The sequence below is a fragment of the Neospora caninum genome, chromosome III (genome assembly GCF_000208865.1).
Source record: "Neospora caninum Liverpool complete genome, chromosome III".
Lineage (NCBI taxonomy): Eukaryota > Apicomplexa > Conoidasida > Eucoccidiorida > Sarcocystidae > Neospora > Neospora caninum.
This window is the reverse complement of record NC_018388.1, coordinates 1762897-1780548: the sequence shown is the minus strand read 5'-3', so window position 1 is coordinate 1780548 and position 17652 is coordinate 1762897. Positions and strand designations below refer to the sequence as shown.

General features: G+C 55.4%; 3 protein-coding genes across 3 annotated transcripts; 2 read left to right on the top strand and 1 right to left on the bottom strand.

The window, feature by feature from the left end:
• Nucleotides 1-1178: 1178 nt before the first annotated feature.
• On the top strand, nt 1179-6423 carry NCLIV_009070 (conserved hypothetical protein; the record flags this gene model as incomplete). Its single annotated transcript, XM_003880422.1, has 2 exons — nt 1179-2155; nt 2856-6423. 2 exons carry the CDS (start codon nt 1179-1181, stop codon nt 6421-6423), a joined length of 4545 nt encoding a protein of 1514 aa, XP_003880471.1.
• Nucleotides 6424-7645: 1222 nt separating this feature from the next.
• On the bottom strand, nt 7646-8851 carry NCLIV_009060 (conserved hypothetical protein; the record flags this gene model as incomplete). The annotated part of the gene is made up of 2 exons (XM_003880421.1): nt 7646-7807; nt 8666-8851. 2 exons carry the CDS (start codon nt 8849-8851, stop codon nt 7646-7648), a joined length of 348 nt encoding a protein of 115 aa, XP_003880470.1.
• Nucleotides 8852-12248: 3397 nt separating this feature from the next.
• On the top strand, nt 12249-17480 carry NCLIV_009050 (conserved hypothetical protein; the record flags this gene model as incomplete). The annotated part of the gene is made up of 6 exons (XM_003880420.1): nt 12249-12774; nt 13675-13751; nt 14150-14341; nt 14718-14872; nt 15088-15403; nt 16197-17480. The coding sequence occupies 6 exons, from the start codon at nt 12249-12251 to the stop codon at nt 17478-17480; spliced, it is 2550 nt and encodes an 849-aa protein (XP_003880469.1).
• Between the last annotated feature and the right edge of the window lie 172 nt (nt 17481-17652).

Sequence of the window (17652 nt, the reverse complement as noted above, 5' to 3'; positions counted from 1 at the left end):
CTGGCGAATCAGAGAGAAGACACACGCCTCCTCGGGGGCCCGGGACTCGGGGAAGGGAGAAGCCGGAAAAGCTCTGTTGTCTTTTTTCGCGGCGGACGTTCGAAAGAGTCTCTCCACAAGTCAAAATACTGCCTCTCTTCTCCTTCATGTTCTTTTCCACTTCCTTCAGAGTCGCGTCACACTCGACGGCGGACGCGCAAAAAGGCTGCATGCGTTTTTCTGGCGGTCCTCTCTGTCCAGAAGAAGGCTGTGTCTCTTCTGAGATGTGCTTGGGCGACATTACGACAAAAAGGCCGTTGGGCGGCTCTCGAAAGTTTCTGCGCTCCCCCTTCCTGTTGTCGAACGCGCCGGGCTCTCGAGTTTGGTCCTCTCAGCCGTCGCCGGCTGGAAACAGAGAGTGTGCTCAGCGAAACGGCCGCTCTCTCCCTCTTCCGGTGTCGCCGTCAGTCGCAGTTTGTTGCTGGAGGCCCCCGGGAGGGAGACGCCGCTTTCCTGAGGGGTGGACGAGACGCAAAGACGCAGAAGGTGCGCCGTGCAGTGGAGGAAGCGCGGTTCCGAGCCACGCGGGGGGGAATGTGGCAGAGAGAGAGAGAGAGCGTTTCTGACGAGAATCGACGCTCGAAGGGGGACCGCGTCACAGAGCCTCAGGGTGGCCAAGTTTGAAGTGAAGTCGAGATGGCTGTCCAGCGTCGGTGTGGTGTGCCTCGGCTGTTCGTCTGAAGACTTCGTTCGCCAAATGCACAGAGAAAATGGAGAGACAAACCCACATGGACACAAAAAACAGAGGCCTCGTTCACGTCGCTCCGATCCCAGTTTCCGTCACTGCTGCTCTGAAGATTGTGAAGTCTCCCTTCCTTCCGAAATGTGTCCGTGACTTCCTTCGCTGACAAAGGCCGGCGACGTCTCCTCCCTGTTTTTACGTTGAAGCCCTCTCCTCGATTGAGGAAGCGAGAGCCGCTTTTCCTCGTGTGTTCCGCTCAGAGAGGCCGCAAGTCGAGCTTCTCCGCAGTCGCCTCTCTGCTTCCTTGTCAGCAACGGACACGAGGCCGGCAGGCGTCTCTCCGTTCGCCGTGTCGTTCGTCTGTAGCAGCTCAACGAGGGTCGGCGGAGCGCGCTTTCGGTTCTCCTTTTCTCCAACACGAGGAAAAAAACTAGAGAGCCTTTTCCGTCGCCCCAAAATGACAGCCATGGAGGCCTCTTTGGCGCACCGAGTCGCCACGAGGAGACGCGGGCGCCTGCAGTTCTGCGTCCCGCGCGAAGACGGAACGTTAACCCTCCGAAGCTTCTCTGAGAAAGCTGGCCGGCGGCCGGACCCTCCCGGCCCGTCCAGTGACGCTCCAGGCGTCGAGGGCGCGTCTTCTCCCCGATTCCGGCTCAGAGTGGCTGAAAAGGGGATCGGCGACAAGCCCTTTTCTCGCTCATGTTTTCCTTCCTCGACTCGTTCTTCCGATTCGCCTCTTCACTTCTCTTCTCGGGGACGAAAGCCTGTTTTCACCTCCGTGGAACCGCAGTCGCCGTGCCTTGCCAGCGCACCTGTTCAGGGACTAGGCGACGGGCACGTCGCTGCAAGGCAAAGGCGCTCTGCTCTCGTTTTCCTTCAACAAAGAGCCTTCTCCGTGGTGCCGTCAACTTTGTCGAGTCGTTTGTTTTCCTCGCTCCATTCATTTTCCTCGCTCCATTCACTTTCTTCGCCCCATTTAAATTCCTCGCCCCATTCGTTTTCCTCTGCTCTTGCGCCTCCTGCTGTGTCTGTGTCTCCAACTGTCTCCTGTTCTTCTGCCTCGGCCTCGCGACTCCGCTTCGCGGCTCGCCACAGTTTCTCTTTGTTCACTCCGTCCCTTTCTCGCGTCCACGGCGTGACCGCCTGGGGCCCGACCGCCTGTCCCCTGCGGACCTTCGCCTCGGGGCGAGGCCGCCGCAGAGGGGTGAAGAAGCAGGAGAGGCATCGCGAGTCGCGCCCGAGCAAGCGGAAGCACGTCGAAATCGAGCGAAAAGTGAAGAATCCCTTCGAGTTCGAAAAGCAACGCGACGGCATCGAACTGGTCAAGAAGGGAGAAATCTACTTCCCTGAAAACGCCGACGCGCACAAGCTCACAGTCCTCATCTGCGCTCTAAACAAATTCGGCTACGCCTCAGATCGAGAGCTCCTCGCCAGGTAAGACAAAAGGCCTGGTCCTCGACCGAGACCATGACGATATATATATATATATATATATATGCATATATATGTATATGTTGCAGCAACTAGAGCATATTCGTAAATGTATACTATCACTGTGTAGATGTAGATACTCAGCAGACCACGACGTGTGCCCTTTCAGACGAGAAGGGGAGAAGGGCGGTTTTGGTTGGGGGAAGGAACGGTCGTTGAGTCTTCAGGTTCGACTGCATCTCTTTTTTCGACGAAACGTCTGGAGGCACGGAACACTCCTTCCTGGCAGGCTCGTGGGGGACCCGTCGCGTCTTCTTGCAGAAAGGCCGGAAGGCCTTCATTCGACTTCCGCCTGGATTTCGTTTCTCGCGGTCTCTGCCCGGCGTTTTGCGGCGACGTGGTTTCGTTTGCCGCGAGCATGGGATGTGAGAGACGCATGCACGGACCGCGCAAGGCTAACGCGGGGAGCGGAACTCGCCTAGGCGTCGACGGTCAAGCGGCGCGGCCCTTTCAGGTGTCTCTTTCCGCCCCTGGGGCGAGTCTCCACGGGGCCTTTGCTGAGGGCGAGGTGTGGGGGGTGGGAAGCTCCGATGCCGGCAGGGACGCGCGGTCTGCGCCCTTCGCCAGGATGGTGTGCATGCGCTTTGCAGCTCGGCCAGCTCGGGCAGCGCGGTTTGTTTCTTCTCTTTTGTCTCTCCTTTAGGTACGCGGAGCGGGCCCTCGCGTTGGCGCCGTCTCTGTACCCGAAGCACGCGTCGCTGATCCTGAACGTTTTGGCGCGGCACCGCTTCTCAGATCCGGCGCTTCTGGATGCACTGGGCAACTCGCTGGCGACGCGCTTGAGAAACGCGAACGCGCAGGACTTGGCCCTCATTGCGAGTGCGTACGGGAATCTGGGCTTCTTTCACCGGCGTCTGATGAAACGCCTGAGTGAAGAGATTCCGCACAAACTCCCGCATTTCGAGCCGCAGCACGTGGTGGCTGTCGCCCACGCGTTCGCCAAGCTCGAGATCCAGGATGACCTTTTCTTCGACGACGTGGCGGAGCAAACGCTTCGGTTCTTGGAGGACTTCCCCCCCAGACCGACTGCTCTCATGGCGAACATTCTCGGCGCGCGTGTGCGGTACAAAAACCCTGCGTTCTGGCAAGAACTGCTCAAGCATGCGGGGCACCTGCGTGACAAACTCGAGGCGCCCGACACGATCATGATCGTCCACGGGGCGTCGGCAGTGGACGCGGCGGTGGACGAGGCGTTTCTCAAGCTCATGACGCGCAAGGCATGCGAACACTTTGGCAGCCTCAGTCTGCCGGAAAAGGCGCAAGCGATCAACGCGTGCTCCCGACTGAGGTTTTATGATCCTCGGCTCTTCGCCTGCCTGACCAACTGGGTCGAGGCGTGCCCGGAGGAACTCGAGACGCTCGAGCTCCCCTTCATCACCCAAGTGCTGCATGCATGCGGCAGACTGCACAACGCCCCCAGGCTCGTGCGGCCTCTGTGCCGGCGCCTCCACCGGTTGACATATTCGCGCTCAGATGTCGCCTCCGAGCGCGCCCGACAGAGGGATCCGCAACGAGGGGAGGCGCAGAGCTTGACGTCTCAGGAAGTCGCCGTCTTGCTGAGGGCCCTCAGCAGACTCAGGGCGGGGCAGTCGCGCGGCGGGGGCGGGCGCGAGATCGCCCCGGAGTTGCGTTCCTCTCCACCTCGAGCCCGAGTTGCCGCGCCCTCCCCCGTGGCCTCAGCCGTCGATCCTAACGCGCTGCGCAGCCACGGCGGCGGCCAAGAGGAAATGGATCCAGAAGATGAACAGATTCGCGACGAGCTCGTCGCGTTTCTGAGCCACGAGGTGACCCGACAGCTCAGCGAGTTCACGCCGCAGGGTCTGTGCGAGGCGTTGGACGCGCTCTCGGCGCTCGGCGTAGACAACGCAGTGCTGTTCTACAGAATTAGCCAGGAACTGGGCGGAAAGCGACTCTGGCCTCTCCTGTCCGCTCCCAGCTGGTTGGCGATTCTTCGATCTTTCTACAGGCGAGGCCCCAAGGGGGACGTGCCTCTCGTGCGACGGTGTCTGACCCGACTCAGAGAGAGTATCCGAACCATGAGTGCGAACGACTGTCTCGCCACAAAGCAGGCGCTGGAAAGGATGTGTCTCGACGTCGCTGCGGCAAGCACTGCCCTCCAGAGTGAAGCCGGTGCTCTGGAGGCGTGCACGCGCGTGGCGGAGCCGTCGCGGTCCCTCTCGCCTGCAGACGGAGGTTTGCCGGCGGAGATGGAATCCGTGCGGACGGAAGAAGTGCAGACTTCTGTAGTTTCGCCTAGTGAGAAAAGGGAGGCCGGGGAAGCGGGCGTCGCAGCGAGGAATGGGGGACGCGGCGTGTTCGACGCTCCCCACTTGTCACAGCAAACACTCGCAGACCCGCGACCCACGACCAACCGAGGGGTTGCTGAAGTGAGTGTTCAGAGGCTCCCTTTGCTTCTCTCCGACGGGAAGCGAGACCACAGGCTGAGGCAACTTCGATCTTTGGTGGCAGCTTGCGACGGCCGGCTGAAGACCGTGGGTTCCTTCGCTGCGTCGCCAGAGAGTCTCCCTGCCGACGTGCTGTCTGCGTTTTCGCCCAAGGCCGTCGGCCCGAGCGGCGGGCAAGGACAAGCCGCGGGGGTGAAGGGTGATCGCCGGGTGTGGGGCTCTGCCGCCGCAGCTCTGGCGACAGCTCAGGCTGTCGCGGCCGAAGAGGCTCATGCGGTTTCACTCTTCAGAAGAAAGAGCGATGAACAGTTCCTGACAGACGAAGGTTCGGGGCACAGCGAGCGCGGCGCAGGGGACCTTGCTGCCGTGGACGTCGGACGGAGAGAAGAACCGGAAGTCCGTCAAGAAGTGCTGGAGAACGAGGGCGAACGCGGGCGACGCGCGAGCGGCGGGCGTCGGCGGGGCTCGCGGGGACAGAAGCCCTCAAACCAGGAAGACGGTCTGGGCGCGTGCTGGGCGGCGCCACGGGGCGATCGACACTCGTGGCGAGAGTCGAGTCTGCAGCCTTTGCGAGCGCCGCGTCGCAGCGACAGTTTCAGCCCCGCTTCCGGCTCAGAGGAGACGCCTGGCCGGGGCGACTTTCCGGGAGACCCGTGGGGAAAGCCCCCATCGCGAGAGGAGACACGGTGGAGATCCCAGCCGGGCGCGCATCGCAGCCCTCGCTCAGTTCCCGGCGACTCCCTCGACGACATCGTCGCTCGCGTGCAAGGGCAGCAGAAAGCCTGCCCGGGTTTAGCGCCCGCCTCCCGGTGGCAGCGCGAGAGCGACGCCGCGGAAGGCCGCGAGGCGTGGACGGCCCCCGGGGGAGAGCGCGCGCCAGGGGAGACTCTCAAAACGGAACGACCGATGCGGCCGAGTCTAAAGGAGCTTCTGCGCGGCGGTCACTGCGAGGCAAGTGATTTTCAGGTGGACTGGAGCGCGATGAACGAGAACGAAGGCGCACTGCGTCCCACGCCTCGCCAGGATGGCGACCGAGCAGTCGGCGAGCGTGGCTGGGGAGCACGGGCAACTTCGGGGGCGGAGGAACCGGGTTCCTCGTTCTCAGGGGCAGGGAAGAGCGAAGCAGACTGTGTACCAGGGACAAAGGGAAGGAGAAAAAGACAAGCTGGCGGCGCTTCTTGTGGACCAGACGGAGACGCCCTGCGCGTGCAGACACGCCCCGGACAGGCACAGAATTTGGCGGAGCTCCGAGAACAGTGGCAGAAGCTGTATCTGCAGGAGGCGAGGCGTGGACCGTTGGTGGAAGCGGCGCAAGACCCGCCGGCGCTGGCGACTTTACTTGATGGCGAGGAAAGAGCGGAAAGGAACAGAGATGCTGATGTGTGGGCGGCAAGCGCTGCGCAGGCGCTGGATGGCGTCTGCTCGTCAGGCCGCAGCACTTCTCAGTGTGCGCCTGAAGCCTCTCATCTCGGCAACTCTGCGCATGCTGCGTTGTTCGACGACGCCATGACCTCTGAGAACGTTGAGAAGCGAGGACAGTGGAATGTGGATGGCACGGGGTTGATTATTCGGAACACTCAGATGCAGGGGAAAGCTGCGAGAGATGGTGGTTTCGAGGTCGGCTACGAAGACCTCAGCGGCCTCCTCGAGGGAAGCGTTTCAACCCTCGGCTCTCTTGACGGCCGCCGCGGGGTGCGGACAGCCGGCTGTGGCGTGAGCGGGAGCAGCGACAGCGGCGTTCCGGAGGGTGGGCTTTTTCCTCGAGAAGGTGGAGGCCGCAAGAGCAGAAAGAGAAGCGCAAGCTAAGGGTTCTGGCTCGGGGCTCAAAGAGAAGTCGGAGTCCACAGGTGACACGTCGGAGCGAAGACGACAGGAGGGACACCACCCCGGTCTGCAGGGTGAAACCACGTTGCAGATTGGTTTCCGGGGCTTCTAAGAAGATGGCACCCGTGCTGGGATGGTGGTCCGTGAACAAATGGACCGACTTCTGCATGCCGTCCAAAAAGTGCTGGAGTCTTTCGTGTCCGCGCTGAGACGCCGGTATCTGGTGGAACCGTTTTGCCTAGCATGAACGGTCTTCAACGCACTGCTTCATACTCGCGTGCTCCAAAACGTTTTTAGTGTTACAGTTGGCGTGGTCCTGACAACTGAACAGGAACCTAACTCCGAGACTGAATTCCCACGACCAGACAACCCCGAGGCACAAACCGCGAGCGATAGACATAGGATTCACTGTTTGCAGAACAGCATCATCCGTCTAGGTTCGCGATACTTTTTTGTGCGCTACGCCGTTGCCATCATTCGCCCTTTTCTCTTATCGAGGCACTGCGCGTTGCTACTAAGGCAGACGAGTCCTCCAGAGGCGACAGAATATCGTCCTCTGAGTTAAAATAAGGGGCGAACTCTCCGATGAGGGGCGACCCGCCTCAAGCACAGCTGAAATGTTTGGGCTAGCCCGCGAGGGAACAGTCAGTCTTCGCGCATGGCCACCAACCTATTATCTCGGGCATTTTCAAGGCAATCCGAATGGTTTGAAACGCAGCTCACGCCAAGGCAGATACACTAGAAAGAGAGAGTAGCAATGGAGGCAACGACTGATGACCTTAGCAGACCAATAGAAATAGCAAATTGTTTACCTGTGCGTCTCTTCCAGCTGATCTAACAGATGGGAGGTGACGCGTGGCGTCGTAAAGCTTGTGTAATTACAGACAGGCGGGAGGAACGCTGGAGTCGCCCAGGCGCTGCAAAGGCCTTTTGCGAAAGAGCCAGGTACGCCAGGTCAGAATGCCTTCCTTTTGTTTGTGGCAAAACCCGCGGCCATTTTCGGGCGACGGGCTTAACAGCATGTGGAGCAACACGACAGCAGACAGCTGACTAGGATCCACATACGGACTTCACTCTGGTGCACCCATGACAGGGAAAGTATAAAAAAGACCATATGTCAACAGACAGCCGGGACTGCCGATGGACGCCTGTCGGTTCTCACAGACCTCCGGGGGTTCAAACGAGTGACGGTAATCAGCAGACCTCACTTCAGATAGGCAATCTGGTCCGTATGGTACAGATTCGCAACAACGGTTTGGCGATGCAGGAGTGCGCAGTGGGCCTCCATGCGCTTTTTAAACTGCTCGACCTCCTCGGCGCTCGCAGACGACAGCCTCTCCTGCATGCTCCTGAAGTCTTCGTCAGCCTGTAAATTAGACCAGAAAGAGCAAAGTGCGGTCGCGTCATCAAAAGTGTGTGTGTGTGTGTGCACGAGCGCAATACAGATGGTATCACACACCCATGCATTCCACACGAGTGGTGGCAGTTAGATACGAAATTTAGAATGCGGCCACGCCGCCGGATCCAGTTGTCACCCGCTCTGTTCAGAAAGGCTGGAGACGACGGATTTCGCCGGCGCTTCTTGACCGTTTCCACAATCTCGCACGCCGCAGAGCAGTTGAGCCTCTATGTGCTGCGCGCCCACAGGCCCCGCCCGTGCAACTGAGTGTTTCCGATGGACGGATGCACGTGGCAAGCACGCGCATGCCCTCCACAAGAGGTCCACCATTCCAGTTGGCAGCGTCTAACTTGCGGAACACTGGCTGAGCGTGTCGGTCTCGTCGAACTGCTTCCTTCAGTCCGGCAAGGGGCAAGTGGTCCCCGAGACAGTTTGCGGCGGCGCGCACGTTCAGCTGTGTCGAAGGAGGAGTGTATGTCCCAGCGACACGTTCTAGCCATTGATGTGAGGTGAAGAAAAACTTCGTCCCGCACACGCAGATGGCGGGCCGGAAAACCGTCAAGAACACCAAGTCATTTGCGACCAGTGGGAAGGCCGCAGCGTAGGCCGAGGGTGCCTATTTGCAGAACGCTAGACCCTTTCACCAATACAGGACCCGGCCACTCGAAAGCCTGTGCTGCGCAAACGGCTAAAACCACGAACTGGCTCTTTCTGCATTGAGGTGTCGACGTGCCCGCAACTCACTGGGGTACGAAACCCGACCCTTCTCGGCACTTTCCCTCAACCACAGCGCTCAGCCACCAGGGAAATAGCATCGCAGCTTACCCGTCGAATGAAGTATTCCCTAAACATCGGAGACTTGAATTTGCCCGCTGCGTCTCTCACGCGCTGGTACAGGGAATTCAACTCCGTTCTGACCAGGCCGTCCGATGAACCACCGCGGGCTACGGAAGATGCAGCTGTGTGCGCAAAAGCTGTGCGCAACGCTCCGGAGAGGAAAGGAAGCTTCATCGATGCAAGAAAAATTGACGTTACTGTTTACCGTACTGAGACGACCAGGAATATCTTCGAAGACAACGCGCTCTGTGGTCACGCCGCCCGTGAAAACGTAAAATTCGTGCCCGAACAAATAGTAGGACGGCACGACTGCAGCATGGGGGATAAGCAAACGCAAAAGAATAGTCGCACTCTGCGTAAAGGCTTGAAATAACTAGCGTGACAAGATGTTAAAAAAAAAGTTGCACGCTGAACTGGTGTGTTGCGACGGCCGTCATTCGGAGCGAGTCAACCCGCATGCAATCAACGCTGATCCGACCAGCCAGCAGCATCGACTTCGCACAGCAATGGACTCTGCAGCCGACGGGAACGTCCTGTCTTCTTCTGCATCGTTTCACTCGAATCAGATGCGTTCTGTGTTTCATGTTGATCCACCAACGCTTCATCTCGTGGTTGTGTAAGTGAGGGGAAGGTGAACGTGTTGGAACTCATTTCGGGAGGCCCACTGTCGCCAGCAGAGAGGGCGGCGAGACCGCGACAACTGAGGAAAACAAACCGTCGTGGAGGTTGTAGGTTGCTGAACTGTGTTGGTGTCGAGTGCTCAACCAGTCAGTGAATTACCTAGCTATCACAGAAAGTACCAACGACCACATGGCAACAGTGTGGCCGGAAGAAGGAAAACCTTTTTCGCGGTGTATAACCACAACGCTCAGAAAATCCAAAAAATACAGCATATCTGTCACACTCTATCCGCTGTTTGATCGGGGCTTGGTTCACTCGTGATGGAGAAGGAGGGATAGGGATGAACTGTAGTCCTTCTGTTCTTCGTATCCGGCTTCCCAAAAAATAATCACGTGGGTAAGGATCAAAGAATTAAAAGGGGAAAGTGGCTAACAGGAGAGTCAAGAGCGAACCAACACGTCTCTCATTAAACCGCCGTTTTGTAGACGGCGCCCAATGCAAGTGACAAATGAATTTCATTTTATATGTGGCTAAAAGGCGAGCTACAAATACTCTGACTCAAACATCCATAGACCGAAACGATGAATAGATAGAGCGTGTCGCTTCAGCAGCGGTTCACTAGTGCGCTGTGTTTCACGCAACCAACCCACCTCATGGAAAGAGATTATTTCAAGACCACCTGAGGTCACCAACCTGTCAACAGCTGTCATAGTCCCAGCAGCCCGGGTGACATCCGTGTGGGATCGAGAAACAATCTTCCGTTCGGGTAGAAGCAACACAAAGAATCCGTGCTGGTAAGCTGTAACTCTCGGCAGTATACGTTCACCATCGAAAATCCAACTAATCAAGGGATCGGAAAGAGAAACCTGCTCTTTTCGCGTGCTAGAGCATAAACCGATGATTGACTCACGGGAGCAAACCGTAGCGATGAAAGTGAGTGGCAAGAGCACCCCAACCATGCGTTTTGTTTAAAGTTCGTTGGATGTCCGTTGGCATCTCATGCTGTTAGTATGCTGCACGTGGACGTACATTTGGAGATAGTGGTAGTGCCGCAGGCGGCGAAGGCTCTCGTGGACAACAATATGGTGCTAGCGTCAGACGAAAAAAAAATCGTTTAAGTGATCCGTGAGACAGCGAAACACGAAACAAGCAGCTAACGAAGAGCCTTCATTAAATAAGATAGACGAAACACCCATTTATTTAATACCCCACTAGAGGGCAACGATACATTTTCACCAATGTACCTCAACCTTCGTAGTCCTCATGGGCATTTCAATAAACGGTAGCTCTGTTTCGCTTCCGGAGACGTCGTTTCTCTGTTATTCCTCAGCATGTTGCAGGCAAATGGGAGCGCTTGTCACGCGGAACAGTTTGCTTTACCAATTGTGGTTGAGTCCCATTGCAGTCACATTGGGGGAGCGCTCAACGGGGGGTGACTTAAGCCGTCCAGTTGATGTGACTGGTAGGACTAACCAATCTCCTTTCTCCGACACGTCGCCGCTTCTCAACAGTCAAGTTGCATCGGGTTCAGCGCATTCACAGGACGCAGGGATCCTCCTAGGAAAACTGTAGAACAACATCGACGGTATTTTGGAAACCACCCACGGAGTGTAACGGTTCCCAAAATGAGGCGGTGTCAAGACTCTGCCAGCATACAGGCGGTTTCTGCGCGTGCGTTTGCACGAACCCGGTGCTCGCTGGCTGGCTGTGCGAGTCCTGTTCGATCGGCCGCGGCACATCTTTCCACTGAGATATTTGACTACCTTTGTTGTGCTCGCCTGAATATTGTGTTGTTTGACGAAGGAGTGGCATTCGCTCAGCGTCTTTTTAAGTATCGCAATGATCCTCTTCTGCCGTCCTAGGCGGCGACAACCGCAGATCTGCAGCCAGTTTGCTTGCGTGAAGTTCGCCAGATCGACAAGACCTACAGTCACTCATATTCCTGGCGTTCATACTACCGGTAACAAGCGTTTGTCCTTTTGAATCAAGTGTGCATCTGTGCTGGTACGTGTGGACCAAATCAAATATTTTTCTTGTCATTGCAAAGCCCCTTCGACTAGCAGGCAAGCTGTCAGGCGCTGTGTTGCCTCTCCGACACAAAATCGGTGGCGGCAGCGGATGGGAACGAGTCCGTATCCTCCGACGGCCACTCGGTTCACGGGCCACATTCTTTATGTAAAAACCAAAACCAGGAAACTGTTCCGAAATAGTGGCTGCAAAATGCAACATACCGGCCTATTTGCTTGTGCGAGCTTCCTCCTCGGCATCATCCTCTCAGCAGCCGGAGCGGAAAGGGTGTCAGCCGCTCCTCCTGAGACTGTTCAGTACATAGATGATTCGGATTCCATTCTATCGAGCAAGGAGTCGAGTGGGGGTTTGGGAAAGTGCGCTGATAAAATTGTGAGCGTCGAGGAGCTGTGCCACGAAGTCGTGCAACTAGCAGAACCCTACAGCTGCCCGAAAACGGAAAAACGGGTGACTTGTAGACCGCAGATCTTACAAGTTCCTCGAGTTTGTCACAGAGTAAGCCGCTGGAAGAAACTCTGGTAGAGCATCGCGTATACGTTTTTTCGTGGCACGTACGTGCATGGCAAGTCAGCAAGGTGGTCCAGTAAGTCGCAAGCGTTGAACTTAAAAAGACAACACGTTTCTATTCCGAACCTGGGGGTCGTAGTTATTCCGCCAGAGCGCGACAATGTATTACCGGCTGTTGCTCCAGTGACGATTGCCGTTAAAGGTGTGTTTGGATCGGAGTGCCGCAACAAGGTGTTTCGCTTATAGAAGCACCTCAATCGCGCCAAAACAGGTACTTGATTCGCATGGCATCCCATGAGTATCCTGGCTGTGCTTTTCCTATGATGTAACATATAACGAATATCTCACGCCGGAGAGGCATCTACGGCGTTACGCGATGGCCATTGTCTCATTATGTGCGTGCAAATAGGTTGGCATGAGGTGGATTGAAAAGCCGTGTAATTTGGTCAACTACGAGCTCAAATGCAGTAAGAGGCTAGTCGAACTGCCTGGAAAGTGTACGAAGGAATGGATGGTTCAACAGCCGTACCCATGCGCGTTGACTTCCACCGTGGAAGAATGTACGGTCCAAGACATCCAAGTTTCAGACCAATGCACGAAGTCTGTGGTGAAACCAGTATCATTCGACTGCGTCAAGGAAACCTTGGAAACCTACTGCGAGGGGCAACTTGAATTCATAACACTGCCGCAGACGGCTGTGAGGCCTCCGCCAAAAGACCAGGAATCGTGGAAGAAAAACAAGCTTCCTCTCAAAGTACTTCGCAAGCTGGTGGAGGTGAATCAGGGCGAGCAGGACAGTGGTCCTCTCGAAGATTCCTTCGGTTCCGTCGGCGGACATTCTTTATGCCACCGAAAAGCTCAACGGCACGTTCCATACACATGTTCTCGTCCGCGTATGAAACAAAAGTGCAACGTGATCAAGCAAACACGAAAGCACCGATGTATCAAGGTGAGTGTGGCGCTGTCAGTTCTTCACGGGCCGCATATTCCGGTGTACAGTGAGTCCCCTCCTGACGACCGCGAGAGAACGGGGTTTCAGAAGAAAAGCGTGCGTTAGCTTGCCACTTTTCTTGCCGTTCATTCACCATTGCCACTTTTAGACTCATGTGACTACTGCCTGCAGAAAGAACAGGTTGTCAACGAGTTCGATTGCTCATATACTGAGGTGAAGCGGACTTGCTCAACGATACCCTCCACAGGGGAGCCTCAGGCTGAACTTCTTTCTACCCGAGTGCTCGGGCGTACGCGTAAGACCATTGGGTATGAGACAGTCCAATCTGACAGAAGCGGCACATTGCTATCAGATGGTGAATCTATGCCACCGACCGGCGGAGACGGCGGCTCCTTGGTAGCGGCAGCGGCGGGAAATCGGAACAATTCGCTGCGACGCCTTGGAGCCGTTTATGGACCAGCGGTGCCTTTACACAGCCTCCGGCATTGTATCGACGTACCAGTGCGCGTTCAAAAAACGTGCAAGGATGTTTCCCTCAAAAACACCCAAGGAGAATGCGAAACTGAAGCCGACGAGGAAGTGTGTGAAACAGTCAAGGATGCAGAACCCGACACATGCTACATGGTAGGATTGCGGAAGAAGAGACTTCTCCGAAGTTGTTTCCTGAGGGCTAGCTAATGGTAGCTGGAGAAGAATTGACTAGACCACCTAATTTCACGGTCCATGGTTTCCTAACGCAGCATCTTGGGTTTCTTGCAGATTGAGGAGTTCACCGAGACCTATGTGTGCCGGTCTGAATCAGAAAAGCGGCAGCTTGTGCCATCAAACTGCAAAACGCGATCCGTGAAGCGGAAAGAAATGTGCATGAAAACCTTGCCATTCACCGAAGACTTCGCCTGCCAGACGAAGGTGCCTGTGACCACATGTTCTCCTGTTGAAAAGACTGATGCCACCACTTGCTACCGTGTAGGTTGGAACATCTAATATTTGAGCGCCCTAGGGCGTCTCATAAAAGAAATCCGCGAGAGGTAGCGAATTCGTTGCAGACGTGGACCATGGGACTGCATTCGTTTGCATCACCCTCTCGATCTTTCTGGTTCACGTTGGAAGTGGTTCTTTGAAAAGGTGCGACGGCACATGCCTTTTGACAGAGAGGTCTCGTACACAAATTCGTCCTTTGTCGCTCCTTGCACATAGGGAAGCATCAATGTAGGGACAAAAGTGCCAAGCGTTTCTATGTACCGAAGAGAAGAAGAAAAAATGGGCTTGGACAATATGAACGTCACCGATGTCCTGAGTGATGCGATTTTTGTTGGTATCAGAAGTTCATAGTTTGTTGTGGCACACTCTGTAAATCCTTGTAGGCGGCGCGAAAGGCAATGGAATACTCATGCGTGAAACCAACAGAGGTCGAGGAATGCGTGCCCGTTCCCGCTTATATTGCCGGCAAGTGTTTCGAGCAAGAAGAGTACAAGGAAGCGTACGAATGCACAGAGACTCAAGTTCGCCAGAAATGCGAAGACTTGGAAAAAGAAGTTGCGTCCCGCTGTGATAAGGTAAGGAATACAATATATGTCAGAAGCTGTTGCGTAATGAGGAAAGGTACCACACTAAATCGTGCAGCTACTCATAGTGGCACTGTTGGATCTATCCTTTAATATGTACCCTTGGTAAACGCTACTCAATTGCCCTCTCCCCAGGTCATCAAGCAGAAGGTATCGTATCCTTGCAAGAAGACTGCAGTCAAGAGGGCCTGCCCAGGACGAGAGCAGGCGAAGGGGGTTTCGGAAATACCAGCACCACACCTGGCTGTTCCCCTTTCCTCCAAAGAAAGCAGCAGTGTGCACTCCTCCGTTCATAATTCACACGTGAACGAGTCGGAACGGACTAAACACCGAACAGGAGACTCCACCATGTCTCCTCTTGACCCAGTTACGCAACAAGCAGCCCTCGCAGCACTCTCCCTGGCTCACACAGTTGCTGGGATACCATCTTCAACTCCTGAACTACCGAACAGACCCAGCATCGCTGCGCTATCCTCTCACTCTGCAAAAGATCGGCTTGGTGACAGATCACGTTATGATGAAGTCGGTACCAGGGCCCGGCGTCTGCTGCCGGCCTTCAAACCTTGGGGTCTGAAGAGCAAAAAGGAACCCGCTCCCTATTCATCTTCAACTGTTCAGTTGCCAGTACCACCACCGCCTGTTGGTGGAGTCTATCTGGGTCCTCGAGCTCATGGAATAAACGAATTCAACAGACACGCAGCTCTGGATTCTGCTGATATCCCATCTTCTGTTGGTAGCGACTCTCGTCTGCCACCTTCTCACGTCGTCGAACTCAACGACATAGGCAACCAGCACCGTAAGTACTACAATACTGATCCCAGTCGAGTCCTACCGCCAGTACCACCCTCACCTCTGCCACCGGTTGCGTTCCACAGTCTTGCCCCCAGTGAAGACCACCATGCTCATGATGTCGTTTTGATCGAGCATCAGCGAGACAGATCCGAGGCACGTTCTCCAGTTTCTGATGACGGGTCCCCGGCGCCGTTGGCACCTCTAGCTCCCGGTTCACCAGTGCCGTCGTTGCTCTTCGACGTACCTTCTCCTTCCCTTGCGGTAAAGAGCGGAGTCCCTGCGGCAGTCGGTGCATCACACTTCGAGCGAGGGGAAGGTCTTGCAGTTGAAGAACCTCACGGTCACAATCAGCAGCCCTATTCTCATCCAGCACCCCATGGCCATAAAGGAAACAGCAGGTTGGATATCTATCCAGTTCCTCAGCATACATCTTCCCACGTGCAGATAGGAGGTAACTCTGGAGCGCCAGAGTTGCATCATGGCGACTTCGTTGGGGAAAGTCACCATCTTGTCGACACTTCAAACGTTTCCGCTGGGTACGCAACGCTGGAAGAAAACCGTGCAGAGCTGCAGAAAGAATATTCTGCAGCTGCAGCTGCGGCACATTACTGTCATATACGCGGTTGCGTAGGTCACCCAGACAAGACGTTCCACCAGGCACCCATACCGGTTGCTGTTCTACCCTTCAGTGCCGAGGGTGTACTGTCAGACGGGAGTGGAGGATTGGTTCTGCCACTTCACCACGACGCTGTTCTCGGACCTGTGATGAGCGACTCTACCGTCGGTCTCGGGGGGGATCCCCAAGTTCGGAACCACGCCATCGTTGCACCGCATACAACAGCTGCTAACAGAGATTCACTATTTGATGCAGTTTCAACAAACGCAAGGCGGCCACCTCACGGATCAACAACACCAACGATTGGAAGAAATAATCAGTGAGCTTGAATCATTCACAGGAAGCTCCAGTTTCCCATGGAGGCACTCGGATCACCAGCCACACTTGGCGGGACCCAATACATCAGCGTTTCCCTCCCCCGGTGTCACCGTTGTACAGCAACCTTCAGGAGAAAACAACGACAACGGTTCCAAATATTCTCAGTCTGGCCACAACCGGAATTCACAAGGGCTGTCAGGCGATGGTGCAGCAGCTCCGCATTCGGATTTTCAGCCGGAAAAGCTGCGTGAACTGCTGGAGTCGCTGTTGTCGGAGCTGCGGATCGAAGAGAAAAATTTGACTAGAACCATGAATAACACTGATGCCGACAATGGTCCAGTCGACGACCTGGCACAAGAACTCGAACTCATCAGAGACGATATTGGAGTTGTTGAAGATGGGCTTTCACGTCTTGAGAGAAAGGACCTCTCGAATACGGAGATGCAGAGCTTATGGCAGTTCCTCCTCGGAGACAACGCATCTTCAATGGAGGGAGTCTCACCAGATTCAGACGCGAGTGAGGCAGATGACGTGTACGGGACAAAGAAGGATGCAGAGCCCACACTCGACTCGGCAACTATCGAGCCGAACCCGCATTACATGAATTCCGCTCATGATCATATGCCCATGAATGCAACACAACCTGTGTTTCCGGAAGATAGGGTAGGCTCTGTAGCTTTAGCAGCAGCTGCGGCTGCCCTTCACAAGGCAATGGAGATCAGTTTTGCCAGTCCGAATACTTCCGGTCACCACCAGCTGCAGCTCAAAAAAATGTCGCCGCATGTCGCAGCAAGCCCCAGAGAAGCGTTAATGGCAGCCATTCTGCAGGGAGCCTTCGAGATAAAGGCTCGCATACTGAGATCAATGCAAGCTATTCAGCAACTCTTGGAAACTGCAGACATGCCAACGGACCGAGAAAAAGAAGCAGAGGATCTTCTGGAAGGACTAAAACGTGATATGGAGAAAATGCATCAAATTGTGGACCGGGTGAAAGCTGGGGAGCTATCCCTCAGTGACCTGCAATATATTGCAATCCAGTTGGAGGCCATTCGGCAGGAGGTTAAGACTAGTGACGTGGCACAAGCCGAAAGTAGTTCACAGTATCCTTCAAACCTTCGGCCTACTTCCGAGAGAGCCAATTTTCCTAGTGCTGGCATGTTACGAAGCCAGCTTGAACAAGGGAACTTGGATGGTCAACTTGATCCTGGCAGTGTGACTGATCTGCCTTTTGCTGGCAAAGGCATACCCTCCAGTCAGGGAACCGGCGCTGTTGCCTTCGAATCCGACCGGGCTGAGCCCTCCTCAGAAAAAGAAAACAGAAATTTTTTAACTCCGCCAGCGCGTACCAATGTGTACATTACAATTAACATCGACGAAAGCGGCTCCGTTACCTCTGGCCGGTAACAGGAGAGGCGACTTCAGAATGTCGAACCAGAGAAAGTCATCTTGTCGAGTGTCGAAACAATGGCTTAATTCGTGGTCGCTTTTTGCGAAGATTTGTTAGTGCTTCCAACTGATCCGCTTGTGTAGATTTGATGGGGAAATTGCTGTGGAGCAAGACTCCTGCTAGCATCCA